Consider the following 22,573-nt stretch of genomic DNA (forward strand, 5'->3'; position numbering starts at 1 on the left):
GGGGGGCCACGCTGACCGGGAGCTGCCCGAGTTAAGCCTGCGCCCCAATCCCCTGCCCCAGCCTGGAGCTCTCCCAAACCCCTCATCACCAGCCCCACCCCAGAGCCCTGACCCCCTCTCACACCCCTACCCCCATCCCTGAGCCCCCCTCATCCCTAGCCCCACCCCACAGCCCTCACCCCTGCACCCCAACCCTCTGCCCCAGCCCTGAGCCCCTCCCACCCCTTATCCCCAGCTCTACTGGGTCACGGGCATCAACAATTTTCTTCAATTGGATTGCCAGAAAAAAAGTTTGAAAACCACTGTGTCTTCATTAAAGCGCTACAGTGGTGCAGCTGCACCAATGCAGCCTTTTAACTGTATACTTGCCTTCAGTGTCACAGCTAAAGACAAGGTGGAGCAGATAAGGAGTTAACACGTTACAAAGAGACTATTCAACGTGAAGTGTGCAGTTAACACCTCCGCAGTCATAGGACAGAGGAGGGTTAGTGGGTTACAAATTGTTGTAATGAGCCATAAACCCAGTGTTTTTATTGTGTCCATGATTTTTAGTGTCCAGTTAAGTTATGAATTTAAGCTCTCAGGCTCTATTCAAGGGGTTTTGCAGGTTTCCTTTGATATGAGAACTGAGAGGTCAGATATAGAGTGATTGTTGCAGGCGAAGGGCTTTCTGCAGTAAGCAGCAGCAGCCATGAGGGCTAAGAGGCAGGGAGTCATATGATGTCCCATCTAAACTGCACCAAAATAATATGTTAGGTTGGTAAGAAGCATTTCTGCCCTAATAGCACCAATAGTGACCAAACAGACAAATCTTAAAATGTGTAAGAAGAACTTTGCAAGATAACAGTCTGTTTGGCAAAACCACTTACCAGAAGTTTTGGTTGAAAACCAAACCATTGATTGCTTTTGTATGTTCTTTAATTTGTAATACTTCCATTTGTTTACCTATAGTTATCACTGTCTATTCTTAAATTTTGACAAAAAACAAATTAAATTCAACTAGTGGGGTCCAATTGGTTAAAGAATTGTTTCATAATGGTCTAGGATTGGTGAAAAATACGGTTTTGTAGTACTTCAGTTTAAAATGATTGGTTAAGGTACAGCTTAGTAGGACCCAGGTTTTAACTATATATAAACTGGGGTCCAAAAGGAAGTTCTTTGGAAACCTAACTCCAGGACACAGCCCAAGATCAGAGTTGCCAGACCTCAACATCCTGCCAATCATACTGTGCTGACGCCCAGGACGATCTAATCTTGACTGGCCACCAAGAAAAGTTTGTCTGCCTTGTGGCGGGGAAAACACCACAGCAGCCTAACACTGTAGCATTTAAGTTCAGAAAGAGGAACTACACAAAAATGAGGAAGTTAAACAGAAAGTAAAAAGTACAGCACCGGAAGTGAAATCCCTGTAAGTTGCATGGAAACTTTTTTAAAGATACCATAATAGAGGCTCAACTTAAATGTATACCCCAAATTAAAAAACATAGTAAGAGAACCAAAAAAGTGCCTCCATGGCTAAACAACAAAATAAAACAAGCAGTGAGAGGCAAAAAAGCATCCTTTAAAAAGTGGAAGTTAAATCCTAGCGAGGAAAATAAAAGGAGCATAAACTCTGGCAAATGAAGAGTAAAAATATAATTAGGAAGGCCAAAAAACAATTTGAAGAACAGCTAGCCAAATATAAAAAAAAAAAAGTACATCACAAGCAGGAAGCTTGCAAAACAAGCAGTGGGGCCACTAGACAATTGAGATGCTAAAGGAGTACTCAAAGACAATAAGGCCTTTGCAGAGAAACTACTGTAAATGAATTCTTTGCATCGGTCTTCATGGCTGAGGATGTGAGGGAGATTCCCAAACCTGAGCCATTCCTTTTAGGTGACAAATCTGAGGAACTGTCCCAGATTGAGGTGTCATTAGAGGAGGTTTTGGAACAAATTGATAAACTAAACAGTAATAAATCACCAGGACCAGATGGTATTCACCCAAGAGTTGTGAAGGAACTCACATGTGAAATTGCAGGATTACTAATTGTAAGTCTGTAACCTATCATTTAAATCAGCTTCTGTACCAAATGACTGGAGGATAGCAAATGTGACACCAAGTTTTAAAAAGGGCTCCGGAGGTGATCCCAGCAATTACAGGCCAGTAAACCTAACTTTTGTGCTGGGCAAACTGATTGAAACTATAGTAAAGAACAAAATTGTCAGACACATAGATGAACATAATTTGTTGGGGAAGAGTCAACATGGTTTTTGTAAAGGAAAATCATGCCTCACCAATCTATTAGAATTCTTTGAGGGGGTCAACAAGCACGTGGACAAGGGGGATCCAGTGGATTTTCAGAAAGCCTTTGACAAGGCCTCTCACCAACAGCTCTTCAACAAAGTAAGCTGTCATGCGATAAGAGGGAAGGTCCTCTTATGGATTGGTAACTGGTTAAAAGATATTGAAACAAAGGGTAGGAATAAATGGTCAGTTTTCAGAATGGAGAGAGGTAAATAGTGGTGTCCCCCAGGGGTCTGTACTGGACCCAGTCCTATTCAACAATCTGGAAAAAGGGGTAAACAGTGAGGTGGCAAAATTTGCAGACAATACAAAATTACTCAAGATAGTTAAGAGTAGCAGCCGTGTTAGTCTGTATTCGCAAAAAGAAAAGGAGTACTTGTGGGTCCTTTTCTTTTCAAGATAGTTAAGTCCCAGGCAGACTGCGAAGAACTACTAAAGGATCTCTCAAAACTAGGTGACTGGGCAACAAAATGGCAGATGAAATTTAATGCTGATAAATGCGAAGTAATGCACATTGGAAAACATAATCCCAACTATACATATAAATGATGGGGTATAAATTAACTGTTACCACGCAAGAGATCTTGGTGTCATTGTGAATAGTTTTCTGAAAACATTCACTCAATGTGCAGCAGCAGTCAAAAAAACGAACAGAATGCTGGGAATCATTAGGAAAGGGATAGATAAGACAGAAAAGATCATATTCCCTCTATATAAATCCGTGGTAACGTTGCGTGCAGATGTGGTCACCCCATCTCTAAAAAGATTTATTGGACTTGGAAAAGGTTCAGAGAAGGGCAACAAAAATGATTAGGGGTATGAAATGGTTTCCGTATGAGGAGAGATTAATAAAACTGGGATTTTTCAGCTTGGAAAAGAGACGACTAAGTGGGGATATGATTGAGGCCTATAAAATCGTGACTGGTGTGAAGAAAGTGAATAAGGAAGTGTTATTTATGCCTTCTCATAACACAAGAACTAGGGGTCACCAAATGAAATTAATTGGCAGCAGGTTTAAAACAAACAAAAGGAAATATTTCTTCACACAATGCACAGTCAAGCTGTGGAACTCTTTGCCCGGGGATATTTTGAAGGTCAAGATTATAACAGGGGTCAAAAAAGAACTAGATGAATTCATGGATGATAGGTCCATCAATAGTTATTAGCCAGGATGGGCAGGGATGGTGTCCCTAGCCTCTGTCAGAAGCTGGGAATGAGCAACAGAGAATGGATCACTTGATGATTACCTGTTCTGTTCATTCCCTCTGGGGCACCTGGCATTGGCCACTGTCAGAAGACAGGATACTGGGCTAGATGGACTTTTGGTCTGACTCAGTATAGCCGTTCTTATGTTCTTTTCCCTACAATCCATTCCCATTGATTCCCCTCCCCATAACTCCCTCCTCTCTCCCCTTATTCTGCTACTGTTCTACCCCCTAATATTCCTCCCCTATGGGGAAGCATTCACGTGTCTAATTTTTCTTCCCCAAATACTTTGATTACATTCCCCTCAAAATAAAACTGCCCCCCAAGACTCACAAATGCTAGTATCTTTTAGCCACTTTATGCAAAACTCCTTTTGTCTTAGGTGGGGGCTTGTGAGAAACTTATCCTTAGTTCTGTTAATTGAAGGGCGAGTTCATAACCAGCATTCTCAGTGAGCTCTGGGATTCATCTAATCCAATGGTTCTCAACCCATGGACTGCTTGCAGCCCATATGACATCCTCAAGGCCATAAAGGTATAATATATATAGTGTGGATATGGCCCACATAATGCTTGAGAGCTGCATATGTGGCCCATAATGGTAAATAGGCTGAGAACCACTGATATAGTCATTTGTACCTCTCAGTTTAACAGTACAAGGCAGCAGAAGGGAACTAATTTTTGGTAGGGGCCTATAACTCGGAATACTTTGGGCAAATAGCCCCAAATTTTGGATCACTAATGCTGCCCCCTGTCTGCATGAGGCACACCAAATTTGGAAGCAATCTGGTTAACCATTTGGCTGTTAGAGCACTGACAAGAGTCAAGCTTTAAAGCATATAAAACAGGAATGGAAACCCTCTAGCTGCCTTTTTTTTTTGAGTATGCACATTGTCTTAGAACCATTCTCAACATAGGTCTCCAAAGGTTTAGTGTGTACTATGCATTACCTGAGGAAATGTGCCCAGAGTGAGCCCACTGTGACCCACACCATATCAATAGTTTGATCTCTAGCTCCACACAAATAAAAACCACCTAGAAACTCAAGTGACCCCAAATCTGGGGCCTGAAGCCTAAGCCCTGCACTCTCCTGAGCAACACAGATTTGCAAAGGAATCTGACTGAACGTTGATGTTAGAGGACTTTGAATGGACAACCTTTAAACAGAACTCAGGATGCAGCCTTAACATTAGTGGTGCAGTTGCACCACTGTCATATTGCACTCATCAGCAGAGCTGCCATAAACATTTACAACCTTTTCCTGAAACCCTTCACCAAAGAACTGGAGCTGGGCCTAGCTTTTTCCCAGAAGCTTTGTGGGAGTCTTCTGAGTCCTTAACCAAGGACAGGCCTCAGAGGGATTGTGGAGCAGGTGTGAGGTGGGGAGACTAAAGGGTCATGTTTTAGGCCTACAAACTTTGTGAAAAGGCAATTTACTTTATAAATTTAGGTTACTGAATTGCATCCTACAATATTTTCTACTCCTCAGAAGAGGCCAACAACTCAGCACACACATAATGAGCAGCCTTACAGTATAAAGGCAGTGTGAGGAAGAGCTGGGGATGGGACAAGAACAAAAAATGTTGGTAAGTAAACACATTTCAACTGTTAAAGGGGCAAGAGAGGTCATAAACAAGTGACTATATTCAACCCTGAATTACAGTGCTTTACAGTGAATTAGAGTACAACCCTGTGATAATCTGTAGCCCTAAGTAAGCAACAGTTTTCTTTTTCTTCCTAGATTGTGTCTCTACATGTGATGTCAGTTTATTTCAGCCAACATGGGCTGCTTAGATTTTCAACTCAGAGCTGAATTTCTCTGCCATCATCTTCTAGCACTACACGCTGTGTGCAATACAGGCCTGATCCAACCATCACTGAAGTCAATGGCAAGACTCCAATGACTTCACTGAGAACAGGAGCAAGTGTTAAGAGACAAATCACTAGTGATACAATTACATAGGAGAGTTTCTGGATGAAAAAAAACAGATGCCCTGGAAAGTACATAAATTCTGAGGTGACTCTTAGTTCATTACAAGAACAAAGAAACGTATTGTGAGTAACACCAATATATTGAGGGTTGGGTTACTTTTACCTTGCATAAACTGCAATCTCTGAATTTCTTTCATCAAGGTTAATATTGAAACAAAATTATCTACAGCTAGCAATTAGCTGACACTAATCATAGAATATCAGAGTTGGAAGGGACCTCAGGAGGTCATCTAGTCCAACCCCTTGCTCAAAGCAGGACCAATCCCCAATTTTTGCCCCAGCTCCCTAAATGGCCCCCTTAAGGATTGAACTCACAAGCCTGGGTTCAGCAGGCCAATGCTCAAACTACTGACCTATCCCTCCCCCCTAATGAACACTATGGGAAGAGATTATACTTCATAGGGAAAGTAGTACTGATCATTGAATGGTGTAAGAGCAGAGATACTCCATTTGGAAATCTGAATGATTCTGTGGCTTCCAAGTTTCAGCAGGCATTCATCATTAATAGTTACCCAAACACATGGAACAGATCTACACAAGGGCTCTTGGAAAGCCCACCTTTACCATGGTGAAGGGGATCTCCCATTTATTCTGAAATAAAGGATCCCTTCCTGCTAGGTGGTGGAGTATAAAGTTTGTTTCCCACAGTATACAGCATCCCTGAGGAAGCAGTTGCATATAAAAGTTTCATTTTTCACTGTGAATATATTGCTTATTGTACAGAACCCCTATGCAAACTGGTGCTTGTCATATTTTAAATGCCAAACCATGCCCTGCTGCTCCATGGGTGAGGAGCCCAGCCAACATCCTTACCAAGCTGGCCTGGCTCCCGACCACAAGCTGGTGTGGGGCTCCCCTCTGCAGGAGACAGCAGTTTTTAGCATTTTACTCATAGAAAAGATACAGACTTCAATTACAGAAGTTGAAAGAATATTCACCTAAAGAGTTAGAGTGCAGCTTGTGTAGCAAGCAATTGTGGAAGAGGCAAGCCTCAAAACACATACTCATCCCGCTCATGGGCTGAAACACAAATGCATTTGAAGTTTTGAGCATCCATTATTAGAAGTGTTCACTGACAAAACAAAAACTGAAGGTTGGGTGGAAACAACAGAAGTGTATCAACTAATAATTTCAAAATTAAGGTCCTGATCCTGCAATCACACATGTGCATAACTTTACCCCCATGAGTATTGATTTCAAATTGGTTGGAAAGTTAGGGATGTATTTAAGGTTTTGCAGGTTCTGTTCCTAAGAGGAGCAGGAAACTACCCTCGTCATTCTGACAATATGAGCAGGTCAGAATTTCAGGTCCTGCCAAACAGTTTACTGCCATCAAATCAATAGAATTATTCAAAAGCTGACGTGTGTCATCCAGCTGTCTTTGTTTTATAATACAACCACACAACTGGTATAAGCAGCAGCCAGACGTTAAACACTTCCGAAATCAGATGTGACCAGGGCTGAATAAGCAAAAATATTCCTACATACTTTATACTGGTTAAAAAACCAAACTTGGCATAAATAGTAAATCATACAGCAAGCTGCACACAAGGCCTATGACAACTGGAGAATCTTCTGTGGCCACTAAATGCCAGAGAGTGTTTGCAAAATGCGTATTCACCATTTCATACAAACATTATGGATCTGACTATGCACCTACTGTAGTTTTACATCTGGCTAAAATTAACTAAGCAATTTTGTTTTCACCAATTTAAAATAATCTGCAGGGTTTAAGTGAAGTGAGCAGGGAAAAATGACAAACTCTCAAAGTCAAACTGAGTAAATGAGCTTAATTAGAGATGCCTTCCCAGCTCCAATCAAGCTTCAGAAGCTCATCTTTGGGACCCAATTGGTTCCTCAATAATAATATTTTTTTCCCCTCCCTCCACAGATTAACCTATATAAAGAGCCCAAGGAAGTGTTGCATGCTAAAGGGAAAAGACTGGATTTCACAGACACCAAGCTTAGCTACTAACTAACACATTTCAGTGTGGCTGGTGGATGTACAACCAACCAACCACCCTTTCTGTATCTTCGTGTACACACGCACACAGAGGAGAATACCTACCACCCAGCCTTATTGAACAGCGTGAGCAAAGAGTCAGCACTTCAGGCATAGCACATCCAGTCTGGTGGTGTCTCGGCCCAGGGACAGGTGAGGAACAGTCAGAGAGGAGCGCTAGGAGAAGAAATTCATGCAAAGTGACGTTAACATTAGTATACAAATGTGAGTGCAATAACTGAACTTAATGGGATTCCTGGGTTCAGCTCAATAGCCAGTGATTGACAGCTGAGCTGGCTATTGGTGACAAGACACCTAGGTTTCTATTAAAAGGGAAGTTTTGGCAATTGTCTTGACGCAGCAAGTCCTGTCCTAAATAAGATGCACATTCTTCTCCCTGTTTCAGTGCCTGCCTTTCCCAGAACCAGGCTTCATAGGGAATGATGTAAGAGCATAGGCAGCACGGGTGCCTCAGTTACTGCAGTCCAAGTCTCTCCCAGCGGTGTTGATCTGTAGGGGAGATCCTCCCGCTCCAGCTGAAATCCCCACAAATACGGATTCATTGCAGGATGTCCAGCGCTGACAGGCCCTTGGGAGAAGGGGATCTGCGGCAGCTGCTGAAGCTATACCGCACGGAGATCTCCATGGCAGTGGATGACGTTTTCCCATTGCTTCATGGACTTGCTGATCATGACGTTGTCACAGAGGAGATGTTCAAGGTGAGAAGAACACGGGCACGCCATGCTAAGTGACCTGCTCTAGTGAGGATTATAACCCTAGAAGCAGTTTGAATGCAGATACCTGTAAATCTGGAAGAAGGGGTCTCAGAGGTGTGAGGAACTGTAAAAGGGATTGTCAGTGTCTCAGTGGGGGGAGGAAAGTGTCATATTTTAAGCTCACTTTGGGAATTACTGGGGTTATGACTACATTCCTTCGGGACTGGGAAATGATTGTGCACTGCTCTGTATGTGCATATGTACGTATACATGTGCATGCATATAGACCCAGATTTTCAAGTAACTAGTGATTATGGGTGCCCAATGAGAGTCACCTCAAAGGGGCAGAAGTTTCAGAAAGTGCTGAGTACCCACCATCTGAAAGTCAGGTGACAAGCTGAGCACCCCAAACCACTGGGCACTTCTGAAAAGCTTGACTGGAGCTCCAGATTTATACTCTTGAAAAGGAATTGGAAAAACTGGAAATATTCCATTGAGGGACCAAGTGTATTTCCTTGGTCTGTATCTGACGCTCTGATTCCCTCCCCCACTGCAGCTAGCTGGGAGTCTCATCAGCAAGGATGATCGTGCTGGCACAAGCTAGTGCAGATAGTGTGGATAGAGACATTTGAAATATAGTTGTAGTAAAACTGCCTGGTGAGTTATATATAATGCTCAAGGATAAATAGGGAAGGAGAAACAACTGCAGGATACATGCTGCAGAGCTGACCTCTTCCTTTTTCAGCTGCCCTCCCCAGAGGGTGGAAACTGCTGTGTCTTACCTGGGGGCAGTGTTTTCAGGAGTTTTCTCTTGAATCAGCAGAGGCCTCAATTCCTGCAAGTGGCTGCTGGACTCCATTTGAGTCATTAGGTGGGGCTTTTAAATACTGCTATTTTTATTCTTACACAGCACCCCCTTCTGTCTGGAGTGTAATACTGCAAGGAAGTCAGCATGGCAGCTCCCCGCAAGGAGCAGAACGTTAAATACTCAGTGTGTTTGTTGTCATTCTGATTTGTTTGATTTTTGGTGTTTTCTTGGTGGGGGCCCCAATGTCCTCTTGGCTGGAACAGATAAGGTGAAAAGTGTTTTCATGGTGGGACCACATACACACAAATAAAAGGGGGGAACAGCATGAGGAAGAAGTGGGAGCTGATTGAATGAAACCAAAAGGAGTGGAGCCAAGTAATTATAAAGCTGACCTCCAGTGCTAGAGGCTCAGTCTCGGTTATTAGAATTTAGTGCTGGTCAGATTGCAGGTCAGATGCACTTTTGCCCTTAACAGCAATTTTTAGGAAGCGGTGGCTATTTTATATGAAGGTTGTTAATGGAACTTTGTAAATCAACTTAATGTACTTTTTAAGGGATCTTCAATTAAAGCCCTTTGCTTTTATATTTACAATGGCCTCCTGGCTTCTTTCTGCCCTTCCTCTGCTGTTTTCATGACTCACCCCCCCACCCCCATGCTACAATGATAATGTGACTGTGTCATCAGCTCTAGGCACTACAATTTCAAATCTCATGCTATTTGTCAAACATGGTTTCAGCCTCACTCAGTCAGCTCCATCCTAGGGTCTCACTCCCCCCATAACCCAACACAGCCTACCCCAGCTTCCCGTTGAATGTGATCTTTTTGCTTTCCTTTAATGGATGAATGAAGCATCCATTCATGCACACCCAGGCACCACCAGGGGAGGGGGTGCTAGGTGCTGTAACCATGGCTCCCTCTTTGCTCATAGCCTGCATTACACAGCATGGGTGCAGCACAGCTAGGGTGGAGGGGGAGGGGAGGCATGGGAACATGAGGGATGCCCTTAAGAACTGCACATTTGATTACACTGCTCTTTTTTTTTCTTGAAGGAAACACTGAGTTTGAAGGAGCAGGAGGGTTCTCACAAGGCCTTCCATGCCATGCTAACCTGGCTGCTGAGCCAGGATTCATCCACCATACAGGACTTCTGGAGGGTCCTCTTCAAGGATTACAACCTGGAGAGATACGCCAAGCTCCAGCATATTCAGAGCAGCTTTCCCAAAGGTAGGAAGGTACTCAGATGGACTGTGAAGAGAACGACTCCCTACCAAGCAGGCCTCTGCTCCATGGGGTTTCCTCAGAGAGCACATCCTGCTCCTCTTTAGGAACCAAGAGCTTAGCCTCTCATACTCCAACTCCAGCCCCAGGAGAGGTGCAAAATGGCAGCCATCAGACCAGGAATGAAGTGGGAGGGGAGGGGAGAAGCAAGCAGTGGTTGTCTCAGTAACAATCAGCACCAAGGGGTACAGACCAGATCACTGGGGACCTAAAGAAATCTTAGAGCCCCAGCAAAGCACTGGGCAGTTTGGAGTGTCCCCACCCCTGATGCCAATCTCTCCGCTTTCATTCTTTCCAGATGTGGATCTCAGCAGACAGCGCCGGGGGAGGAAACTACCCCCCAGTCCGAAGACCGTGGTGCAGCAGAAACAGCAGCCAAAGAGGAAAGCACCAGAGGAAAGCAACTCTCCCCAGCCAGCTCAGCCCTTGCTGAAATGCAACTCAAACCCTGGTACAGAGCCTCTTTCACTGCCTAGCTCATGCTGGATCCTGAGCCATGCTGGTGCACAGCCTCCCAAACCCATGAAGCAGATAGCTCACTAGGCCCTTCTTACGCTCACAATTCCCCCAGGCGCTAGAGGCAATGAAGAGCAGCTGTCCTGTTTTGGACTTTGAAGCAGCTCTTCCCACTTGGGTCCAACAGCTGCTATCCTGGCTTCTTGTAGGCCTCAGGTAGCTCCCCATCCCCTCCACAGCTATCTAAATGGAGTGGGGAAGAGAGGTGTGCATTCTGCTGCCCAGCCAGGCAAGGGAGCAGATCAAAGTCCCAGGTGCTTGTGATCAGGCAGAAATTTGGCTGAGCCTTGTAGGGAGATGCCAGTTGTCAGGGGGGGCAGGAGGAGTAGGGAAGGATGAGTTGGAGAATGTAGAAATGAAGAAGGAAATGGAAAGAATGGAGGAGAACCAGGGTGACTGGAAGAAGAGGTGGAAGGAGAGGAAGAAGAGAGGAGAAAAGAATGAAGATTGAGAATTTTAAGAATGGAGATAGAGGGGAGGAAAAGAGAGCTGAGAGGAGAGGAAAAGAGCTGAAAGGAGAGAAATGCGATAGACAGAAGAAGAGGAAAAAGAATAAAGAGTTGGAGAAAATGTAAGAAAAGTCACATTGGACTTTTTCTAAAAGCTCAGTTCTCGGATTTATTTGGGAGCAGGTCTCTGGCCTGTGCTATACAGGGGGTCAGATTGGATGATCACCATGGTCCCTTCTGGCCTTGGAATCTATGAATCTCTTGAAAGTTAATATAAATCCATAATATACGTCGCAGGGAGATGCAATCATTTATTCATGGTCTTTGGAGTTCGGATGAGTTTTGAAAGCTGCCCATTGTGCCAAGAGGTGTGCTGCATGTGCAAGAAGGAATGTAACCATTTTCAATAAGGAGTTCTTACTGCTGATATAGTTTCTCTTACACCCCAGCAGGTGCAATCTAAGTACCTAAATAGCTAGATCTGGCTGCTCACGTTGGAGCATTCGCCATCCCTGCCTACTGTTCCAATTTCTTGTAAGGTTTCCATTGTCTCACCAGGAGAGGAATCAAGAGCTCTTTCTAATAATATCCAATGTGTATCCTTGTCTCTAACCCATATTATAACCACACAGGGACTCTGCCAAAGACAAAAGCTGTAAAGAAACCAGAAGGTGTGGAGATCCAGCGTTTCCCTCTGGGAAATGGTGAGTGATGTGTCCCCATCAGTGAGGTTTCCGCTCATTTCTGCAGCCCAGTTTGGAAAAATCTTTGTTGTTAGCACCATCCAGCAACGAACAAGCTAAAACTGCTCCTGAGCTGGGTGTCGCTGGGCCTCTTTCAGAATGGGAAGAGAATCCATCACCCCGCAGAGCCATGGACCCTGAGAGTGCTAGTGGGTTGGCGTCTCCCATACACAACATTAGGTTAAGTAAAATGTCTCAGAGAAGCAGCAGCTCCCAGAACCAGGTGACAAGTGCAGCACCACACAGGCACCTCAAAGGGTTAGGTGGTAGCATGCTTGCATAAGGAGATGGGGAGGATTAGTGGGTGAATGGAGGATTCTTAGTGTTTGTGAAACTAAAGGACTAGTAGCAGTGGATTAAAAAAAAACAGCAAACCCATGAACTGCATGACCTTTCCTACACAGCTCTGTCAACACACCTTGAGCACATCTTGCTTCAAAGCAGGGCTTGGCCGGTGTTTGTGCAGAGACTTTCACTCATGCCCTGTAATGTGTGCTGGTTTTGTGATATGACCAATGATTTACTGGGACTGGACTGAGCCCACCAATCTCCTTTCATTTGAAATCAAATCCCTATTTAAACCCACCTCCCCAGATGCTGATCGCAGCAGGTGGGAAGAGAGGTCTGCATTGTACTGCCCAGCCAGGCATGGGACCACATCAAATGGCCAGCCAGGGGCTTGTGATCTAGCAGAGATTGGGCCAGGCCTTGCAGGGAGATGCAATCGGGGTTGGGGGATCCCCTGATTGGGGGTCATCAGGTTGTATTTAATGCCTTGCCAGTTTTTAACATACTTCAAACAATAGCCCTCCCCTGTTCCTTGGAAGAATATATGCACAAAGGCTTTGTGTTTCATTGATGATGACTGTTTTTAAAACTATAGGCATTCAGAGTATGGCTGCCTCAGTCCAGAGGGCTGTCACTGTGTCATCCAGTGAACTACCAGTGAGCTGCGGGGCTGTAGAAGGAATTCTCATCAAACAGGTGTTTGAGTCAGGTAGATATGCCAATGTTCTGGGGCCAGAAAATCATGAACTTGGGGCTGGTCATTCCTATAATAAGATACAAAGCTGAATATCTAGGGAGTTAAAGAACAGTGCTCATGACAACAATGTGGGCCATCTCCATTCCAGGATTTTCCCTTTCCTGAGGACTGCCTGGTTCCAGTGAACAGATTTAGTTCAGGTTAATCAGAGTGACAGGACCCTCCTTCATGAAGCTAGAAGCCACCCAGGCAATTATAGGTAGGGCAAGATTTCAGTAGAGGCTTGCAGAGGGGCTAGTAGAGTGAATGGTGGGGCCAGTGTGGGGGAGGGGTTAGCAGCTCAGACCAGCCAGAGGACGCTGGAAGTAGCATACACTGGTGGAAATTGTGGATGACTGTGAGAAGAAGAACAGAGACATGGATAGGCTCAGCATCTGGGGAGGAGCTGGGATATTGGGGGATGGGGAAACCCCCCAAGGGAGTCCGGTTCAGGTGGAAAGTATAGTGGTACTGTAAGTCTAGACTGGGGGACCCCATCCTCCTAGTATAGATGGTCTTTAATTTTTTAAAAGTCACTGGCAGAATATAAACAAACACAGCCTTCTGGCTACCCCCTGCCTGCATAAGGAGGGTGGAGCTGTAATTTGTAGTTCTGATGTGGGCATGTAGGTAGCATCCTGCCACGGTGCACAAGAGTTATGTTTGCAGCAATATGAAGTAGCAAGTGGCAGCAGGAGCCAGCACTCCACCTTGCTGGACCAGCTGGACAGGTGGTGTTTTGCCCCATGATTCTCACGAACAGGCTACACCTGGCAGGGTCCGTGGCTACCTGCTACTGGCTCTCTGCCCTAGCCTAGGATTTGGCCCTTGAAACTTCAGGATCCAGTGTGGATGATTCTTGACAAAGCCCATGTAGGTCAGATCCTTCATTTACTTGCCAAGCCTTGGGCTCAGGGTTAAGTTCACTGGTAAGAGTCCATCTCATCACTAGCAGCTAAAACAGGGACCTGAACTCCTGCCTGCCACATTTTCTGGGGCCCATGGTGTCATCAGCTGCTTCAGAGGAAGTGCTGACTCATGTACTGGACCCTTGGGAGTGAAACAGAGAAGATGGTTTTCAAACATTTCTAAAACGTAACGCTTTTTTACACCTGATCTGCTTGAACTCCAGCATCATTACCACGTTAACAATGAAACCTTCCCCTGAACCCGAGCATTTTTCGAGCAGCGTGTATGTCTGCTCCTAGCACACAACTTACATAAGCCAGAGTGTCCTCTCTTCCAGGGGGCTCCAAGAAATGTGTCAAAGTTGGAGGCGAGTTTTATGCACCAAGCAAGTTTGAGGAACCTGGGGGAAAGAACAAAAGCCGAAGCCTGAAGCCTGGTGTGCGAGCCAAGGGATTTCAAGGGCCCCAATATGTATGCTTTCAGCAAATACGAGTTGTTTTTACCTCTTTGTCCTGTTTGAGTCCCCTTTGCAATAAGGTGTTTCACACTCTGCACTGGTTCCACCCATACAGCTCAGCTCAGCCTTGTCCTTTTTCTTCATAAACTATCGAGCAAGTTTGTGCTTGACTTGGCCCGGGCAGGTTGGGCAGACTTCGTGCTGTATGTGAAAGATGTGAGAGGGTTTCTAACCTTTCCCTACTCTCTGAACCAGCTCAGCCTAAAGCACTCTCAGAGCAGTGTCCTTCCCTCAGCACCACAGCGACTCCACCCAGTTGGCACAAGTCAGACTCCACTGCAGGATGCTCTAGAGTCTAGACTTAGCATCCTTCTGAGACAGGACATGCATCTATATCTATACAGCCAGTCTGATCACAGTAGCATTTTCTGCCTCACTCCTGTCCATCTCACTCTACAGAATGGGGAGCTGAAAATAAACTCACAGAGCAGCCTCCATGTCACCCCTGTTCACACCGTGGATCAAACCCTCCACCAGGTAAAAACTCTAATGAGGAGCTGAGCTTCTCTTCCCCTCTGCCAGGAGCAGGCAAAGCGTTTCTGTCCAGTGTCATTCCCTTCTCCTCCAGGGACAATTTTCCAAATGTTGTGCAGGGCCCACACCCCGTTTTTATTGATTCTCTTGTGGTGGATAGCAGTGTGCCTCTTTGCGGCACCACCTTGTCTCAGTGAGAGTGAGAGTCTCCTTTTGAGCCTCAGGATGTTGCATAGAATTAGTGCATGATTCCTGGAAGTGTCCGGTTTCCTCAGTCTGGTAGTCTTGCTACCAGGGTGGGAGAGACACAAAGGCTTGGTTAGGACAAACATTTACTCTCCAAAAGCCCCCTGCCCCTGGCAAACTGGAATTCCCCAGACGATTCCAAAGTGAAACAGCCACCATTTCCATCCATTGCCCAGCTCAAGAGCTTCCTGCTTAACTAACAGTTTGTGTATGGGCACTATACCTGCATGCTGAAAGTGTTCAATGGGGAAACGTTTTCAGACGTTCAGAGCTTCCCTGCAGGCTGTCAGATATGTTGTATATAACCCATGGAGACAAGTGTCTGTTGAATTTGTGGGATTCTGCAGGTTGGAATTAAGGATGAAGCATTCACTATTTTAATTCCTTGCCAGATCCCCAGCAAGGAAGCACCTGCCAGGTGTAATGTCGCCGAAATACCATAGACAGTACCTGGCCACAGAAGTCAGGCAGGCTTGTGTTATAATGCTACAGCTGCCAGCCAGCTGAAACACATGTTGTCCCCTAAGCGTTCACCTCTCTTGGTGCTCAGCTCTGTATTCTGTTTTGTCATCCTGTAGGGAGAAGAGAGAGGTATTCTCTGAAGTCCATGATACTAATGTTTTGCTCCAAAACTAATGTTTTGTTGTGACATCTGATAGCAAGGATTCACCAATTGGTCACCTGTGCTAGAACATGACCCTTTATAACAGACCAAGTCCAGTTTATCCTGCAGTATACTGGATTGCAATGAGCGAGTGAACAGATAACCATAGTTGTACTGAGGGAGAAGTTGGCTTTGAATCTCTGTGCTTTTGTTTTCTGTTACATCGTGCGCTATTTGCCTCCCTGGGTCAGAAGAACGATGATGAATGTGCAGTGTGCAGGGATGGTGGGGAGCTGATCTGCTGCGACGGCTGCCCCAAAGCTTTCCACCTGGCCTGCCTCGTGCCCCCAATGACAGAAATTCCAAGGTAATAAAAAGCATTCCTAGGCACACCCCACAGCGAGTATTTACTGCTCTATCACCCCATCAGGTCCCTCTGGTCGGGGGGGGGGGGTCGGGGGGGGGGGGGAGATGTAGCATTTTCAAAGTGCTCAGTGTTGGGCTGAAAAAATGCTGAAATAATTTTGCATTATTTTGCCTGATTTTCTTAACCAGATTTAAAATAAAAACCAAAAACTTGTCCTAAATATAAGAAGGCTTTCCTCTTCCTACAGAGGCAAGGACCTTGAATACACTTGGGGCCTACACGCTGGGCCAGGTCCTTAGAGGGTGTAAATCAGCATAGCTTCATTGTAATTAATTGCTGATCACAGAACTGGCCACAGCACTGTTGCTTTACTCAACTGTGACCAATGAGTTGAGTCTCCAGAAAAACATCACATATAGGTCAAAGTACCATTGTGGTACATGCAGGTTGGCTTTGCTTTCTCATTTCTCTTGTTCCTCTTAAGCATTTGCATATCTATTTCTTTATCATCTGATTTTGAGCAGCGGGACATGGAGGTGCATCTCTTGCTCAGCTGGGAAAGTGAAGCAGGACCAGTGCACAGAAGAGCCACCATGCGAGACACAGGTATAGCTAGGAACCTTGCTTCACCAAACAGCCACGTCCAACCACTTCCCTATCGTTATCCGCACTCCGCTTTTCTCCTGTGCCCTAGGTAGAAAGTGGGCAAAATGAGAGGATTAAGTTCCAGGTGCTGTTGGGATTATCCTGCCTTGTATGTAATGTGACATATGAACCCCCTATGGCCTCCTTCCTCTGCTGCTTGTACCTATACAACAAACGGTGGGCAAGCTTTTGCTCTGAGTTTTTGCCCACTCTGTTGGAATGGTTCGCTTCCCTCAGAAGGAACAAATTCTTTGAGGGTGTCAACAGATGGAGGAGGGTGATCCAGTCAACACAGTGTACTTGGGACTTTTCAGAAAGCCTTTTTCAAGGTCCCTCACCAAGAGCTCTCAAGGAAGCTAAGTGACCATGGGATAAGAGAGAAGGTCCTCTTTTCAGTCAGTAACTGATTAAAAGATAGGAAGCAAAGGATAGGAATAAATTATCAGTTTTCACAAATGGAGATAGGTAAACACTGGGGTCCCCTATGAACTTTCCTGGGACCTGTGCTGTTCAACATATTCATTAATGAGCTGGAAAAAGGTGTGAGCAGTGAGCTGGCAAAGTTTGCAGGTGATTTAAAATTATGTAAAATAAATCCAAAGCTGCCTGAAAAAAGTTACAAAGGTATCTCACAAAACTGGTGACTGGGCAACAAAATGGCAGATGAAATTCAACACTGATAAATGCAAAGTAATGTAGAGTGGAAAAAATAAACCTAACTACACAAAATGATGGGCTCTAAATTAGCTGTTATTGCTCAAGAAAGATCTTAGATTCATTGTTCATAGTTCTCCAAAAAGTTCAGCTCAATGCACAGCAGTGAAAAAGGTGAACAGAGTGCTAGGAAATACCAGGAAAGGATAGAAAATAAGACAGAAAATACCATAATGCCACTATAGAAATTCATGTTATGCCACATTAAATGCTGTTTCCAGTTCTAGTTGCTCTCAGCACTTTATGTCAGGAATTCACCACTTCAACAATGGAAAGATTTGCCACACACTTGAAAGAAACTCACTGGTAAAGATAAACTGTTAAAGAAGTTTATTGCTTACAAAAAATATTTTACGTGATTATAAGTGATAGACAAAAAAATCAGACTTAGTTACCAAAGGAAATAAAATATAACCACGCCGACTACACTCTCAACCCTATTAGACTGGGAAACAACTATATCAAACAGTTTTTATCACCCCACTGGATATTCCAGTCCTTAATATACAGATGTCAGATTTAAAAGCTGGGCCAATCCCCTCTGTTAGAGTCTTGTAAGAAGTATCTTAGTTGCTTGCAGAATGGGTGGGGGCAGAAGGGCCCAGTATGTGTCCACTCTGTCTGTTTTATACTCTCAGTCTATGTGCTTGGAAACCACAAGTCCAGGCATGTCTGGGGGCATTGCTGAATCTCCCGGCAAAGTTGAGCAATTCCCCTGGAGTGGCCTCCTGCAGCTGAGTCATTGAATTGTAGTTCTATTGCTGGACAATGGTTGTTGGATTTTTTTTAAACCCCGCCCAGATGTTGGTTACTTTCCTTGTTGTTACCTCTGGGGAGCTAATTCCCTAATTTACAGCATATTTTTGTGACACCCATACAACACAATTGGCATAACTTCATATGCATTAATGATATACATATATAGCTAGAGAAATCATTTTCAGAATATCATAGCCTGATACCTGACAAGGCATGCGTTATATGTAAGATCAAAATTACATCAAAATTAAGAATATGTGGGTTACAGGATGCTCCCCAAGGTTTAGAAGGTCACAGTGGGGCTGAAAATAAAATCCAAATTCTCCGCCTTTTCTTTACACAGAAACTGACAGTTGGTGAGAAATGTGGAGTCTGCAGGGGAGGAGGAAACATGAGCTACTGTGCCCAGTGCTTCAAGGCCTTCCACTCCCACTGCCACTTCCCTACCCAAGCAGAGCGGCTCAGGTGAGGCTCACGAGTGCAAAGGCATTACCATCTCCCACCCGGCTGTACCTGATTTAATTCAGATACAGGTTCTTGGTCTATTAGTTATGTTATGTTTGCTGGACACTGCTATTCTCCAGTTTCTTAAGATCAAAAATACATTTGATTCTCTCACATCTCTGGTAGCTCCCCAGTACTCTGGTACTTTGTACACATGTTCTATGTTCCAACCCCCATGCACACTCACAGTATTCCACTATGGGGTTGGGCCAGTCTTTAGAAGCTGAAGGCAACTGGCTTGCTGTCAAAGATTGCACTGAAATTCTCTATATTGTCTTAAATCCTTCATAGTTCTCTCCCACACTTACCTTTTCTGATCCGCAATAGCAACACATACAAAGACGCTCCTTGGTTTTTCCAATCTGCAGGGTGATGGTTTGACTAATATCCATAATCTTTATCTTCTGTTCCAGTGAAACCTTGCTATGCAAGTCCTGCTCTAGCACCTCTGGAACCAGTGGCCTGGAGGGAACAGTGAACTCCAATAGCCCTGCAGTAAGAGCAGTGAAGGTCAGTACAGTCAGAGACTTTTTTCCAGTGCGTGCGGAAGTCCTAGATGTCTTTTTTGGGCTATTTAGGAAAGTGCGTTTCAGTGGGAGCAACCTCTTCCAGCAGATGCTTTGCCTTTCTGTATCATCTTCCACTGAAGACTCTCAAAGCACTATAAGTATATAGTATTCATGTGAGGGAGGAAAGCTCCAGATTTTTTTTTACAGATGATGAAATGAAGGCTGAGAGAAGTTGTGCTTTACCTGGATCAGTGGGGGAACAGAATCCAGATCACATGACTTACAGTCATGTGGTTTAACCACAAGGTCAGCCTTCCTAGCTGAGCCATGTCTTCTCTAAAGCACCGTACACATGCAGAAGAGTGCCTTTGTGGGGGGGGGGGAGAAAACCAGGATTTGTGCTGGAAATGGCCCAACTTGATTATCATACACATTGTAAAGAGAGTGATCACTTTAGATAAGCTATTACCAGCAGGAGCGTGGGGTGGGAGGAGGTATTTTTTCATGCTTTGTGTGTATATAAAAAGATCTTCTACACTTTCCACAGTATGCATCCGATGAAGTGAGCTGTAGCTCACGAAAGCTTATGCTCAAATAAATTGGTTAGTCTCTAAGGTGCCACAAGTACTCCTTTTCTTTTTGCAAATACAGACTAACACCGCTGTTACTCTGAAACCAGTACAACATAAGAGTAAGAACATTCAGCGTTCCGGTGAACTTAGTACACAGTTCCAAGTGCATGTGGTTAAGGGAATCCCCGCTACAGCCGGGTATAGAACGGAGATCAAAGTTTTAAAAGTCCTTTTCAGAAGTTTACCAGACATATTGCAGTATATCACTTCAGAGATACTGCCACACTTACTAACCACTTCAGTTGCTTGCAGAAAAGACACAGCTAGTCGCCTTGACAATATTCACTCCAAGAACCTGAGTCATTCAGGACCAGAAGGGACCACCATGCTAATCCAAGTAATGAATGCATAATCCAGGAATGGCCACGTTTACTGATCCTCCAACCCACACACAATACTCTTCAGACGTTTGAGAGCCACAAGCTATAAAGCCTGGCCCTGATCCTGCCTAAAGCCCTTAGCCCTCCCTCTCTGCATAACAGAAATTCCTCGTCTCACTACCCTGCCACAGGGCAGAAGCCCTGAGCTCCCCTTCCCTCCCCCGACTCCCGCTCAGTCTGGTAGGCAGAAAATGAGCGAAGAGGCGCTGCAAGCCACACTTCACCTGTAAAAGAGCTAAAGCCAGAGTCTGGCCATTCCTGCCACGGAATAGAGACTTAGACCCATTATGTTTAACATTTCACCTTCATGTTGTGAAACTGAGCATTTTGGCCATGTTCTGGTTTCCAGGCAGTGGAAGAGTCTGCTGGGAATGAGCCGATCCTGAATAAAGAGGAGCTGGACTCTCTCCTGGGTGAGGTAACAAACCATTTCACCTTCTCATCTCTCCGATTTTATTTTATGCAAGAAAATAGTCTATAATCTGAACAGAGCAGTTCCTACAGGTCCTGGAATTCACAAGTACTCTGCTCACCTCTGTTTGCAAAGGCTCCCCACCCAATACAGGCCTAAAGGCAGCTGGGTCTAAGTGCAGAAACACTGAAACATTTTCAAGAGTGCTGGGGGTGGCTGTACTGAATGGGCAATCCTTTGCCAATGAGTATTCCCTGTAAGCCTTGCTGCGCCATCAGAAACCCCTGCTGTCAAAAGACATAGATTACGGCTCCTGGAGAGCTAGGGTACAGGTTGAAGCAGGTCTGAACAGGTCCATTTACAAGTCTGATACGTTTATTTTTGTATACTTTGTTTGAAATTGTTGCCCCTTAAAGTGGGGGACAGAGAGCAAAGACAGACCCTCGCAAGTGCCTCATATAGCCAGACCAATCAGTTCTCCTAATTTCTCACTTGGAGAAAACTTTCTGATTGCCCTCAAGAAGCCATTCCTTTGTTTTCCTGAGACACCCTAAATACACCCTACCCCTTTGTTGCCTCCTTTTTGTCTTTCAGAACTCCTTTGATGGGATCCTGCAGTGGGCATTCCAGAACATGTCTCGTCCACTCTCAGAGACTCACGGATTTTTCTCCTAGCACTTCTTGTAATTGTGGACATGTCATACCAATTTGCTGCCCTCCGCACATTGGACTTGACTCTAATCATCTCTAAACAGCTCGTGCTGACATCTTGGGATATACGGTATTTTCCCAAGTTGAATCCCTGCTGATTTATTTCTACTTACTTCTACCTCTTTATTACAGTGGATGAAACCATAGGATGGTTTCAAATTAATATAGGGAGGAATTCAGGGTGTAAGGGTCTGAAAAGTTCACTGCAAAGGCTCATATACCATCCCTTGGATTTTTCTTTCCCTGTTGCATTCACAGTCTATCTGGTAATATTTTATTGGATTTATCTCACAGGAAAATTGTTTAAGAGGTAGTATAGGTTGTAGATTTGTTCTCATTTACCATTAAAAATAAATCTATCCGCTCCCATTAATCTGAAATAAAAGGCATTGAGAGTGACTGACACGTTCATTTTCTTCAGCCCTTTATGATTGGGACTACGACAACACATAAGAGAAGGGGACATTTATTTCAGTCTGTCTCCTTAGTAGGTTCTTATCCTGTTGCTTTGGACACTCCATTTATACAGATCTCACTGCACTGACGTGATTGTTCAACACCTGATGAGCCAGTCTGCCAAAGGCAAGCCTGGCGCAGCGAATACTGGGCTGAAAGGCTACATTTATGTCTGCTCTTTGTGAGAGATTGCTGCCAAGAGGAACAAAATGTTCTACATCTTCCAGTTATTCTTTGTCGATATATATCTTCCTTGCTGGGTCTGATTGAGGGGGGAAGTAGCTGGTAATAATTATCATCCTTCACTTATTATTGCTGATATTAATTTTAGTTGAGACACAGAAAGAAGAACGGTTGAAGAGGTTGATAGCAATCCTATACTGGATACCAATGCCCTGTGGTAGACAGTCTTGCTTTAGTGTTTTCAAACCTGCTAAGAAAAAATAGAGAAAATGATGAGTGTCACTACACAGCAGCGCGCCAGTAATACATTTTAATGTTTTTAGAAGGTCTCTTTCTATAAGTCTAAACTATTGTTGTATGTAAAATAAATAAAGATTTTAAAATGTTTAAGAAGCTTCAATTAAAATTAAATTAAAATGCAGATCTTATCAGTTTAGTGTGATCCTTGCCCTTGCTTTTGCTTGCTGAGTTTTCCAATGTTGGGCATGTATTTTCATACTTTAAGCTGTACAGAGGCTTCTGGGTGATCAG

At 44.4% G+C, this 22,573-nt stretch overlaps 1 protein-coding gene across 1 annotated transcript; it reads left to right on the forward strand.

Annotated features, from left to right (window-relative positions):
• Positions 1-7,889: 7,889 nt before the first annotated feature.
• LOC102932238 (autoimmune regulator) lies at positions 7,890-21,711 on the forward strand. The gene is made up of 13 exons (XM_043522597.1): positions 7,890-8,204; positions 10,060-10,234; positions 10,587-10,739; positions 11,886-11,957; positions 12,880-12,993; positions 14,267-14,520; positions 14,552-14,923; positions 16,022-16,137; positions 16,662-16,743; positions 18,599-18,720; positions 19,173-19,269; positions 20,630-20,698; positions 21,287-21,711. The coding sequence occupies exons 1-13, from the start codon at positions 8,055-8,057 to the stop codon at positions 21,365-21,367; spliced, it is 1,857 nt and encodes a 618-aa protein (XP_043378532.1). The 5' UTR covers positions 7,890-8,054; the 3' UTR covers positions 21,368-21,711.
• Positions 21,712-22,573: the final 862 nt, after the last annotated feature.

Source organism: Chelonia mydas, chromosome 9 (assembly GCF_015237465.2).
Source record: "Chelonia mydas isolate rCheMyd1 chromosome 9, rCheMyd1.pri.v2, whole genome shotgun sequence".
NCBI classification, from domain to species: domain Eukaryota; kingdom Metazoa; phylum Chordata; order Testudines; family Cheloniidae; genus Chelonia; species Chelonia mydas.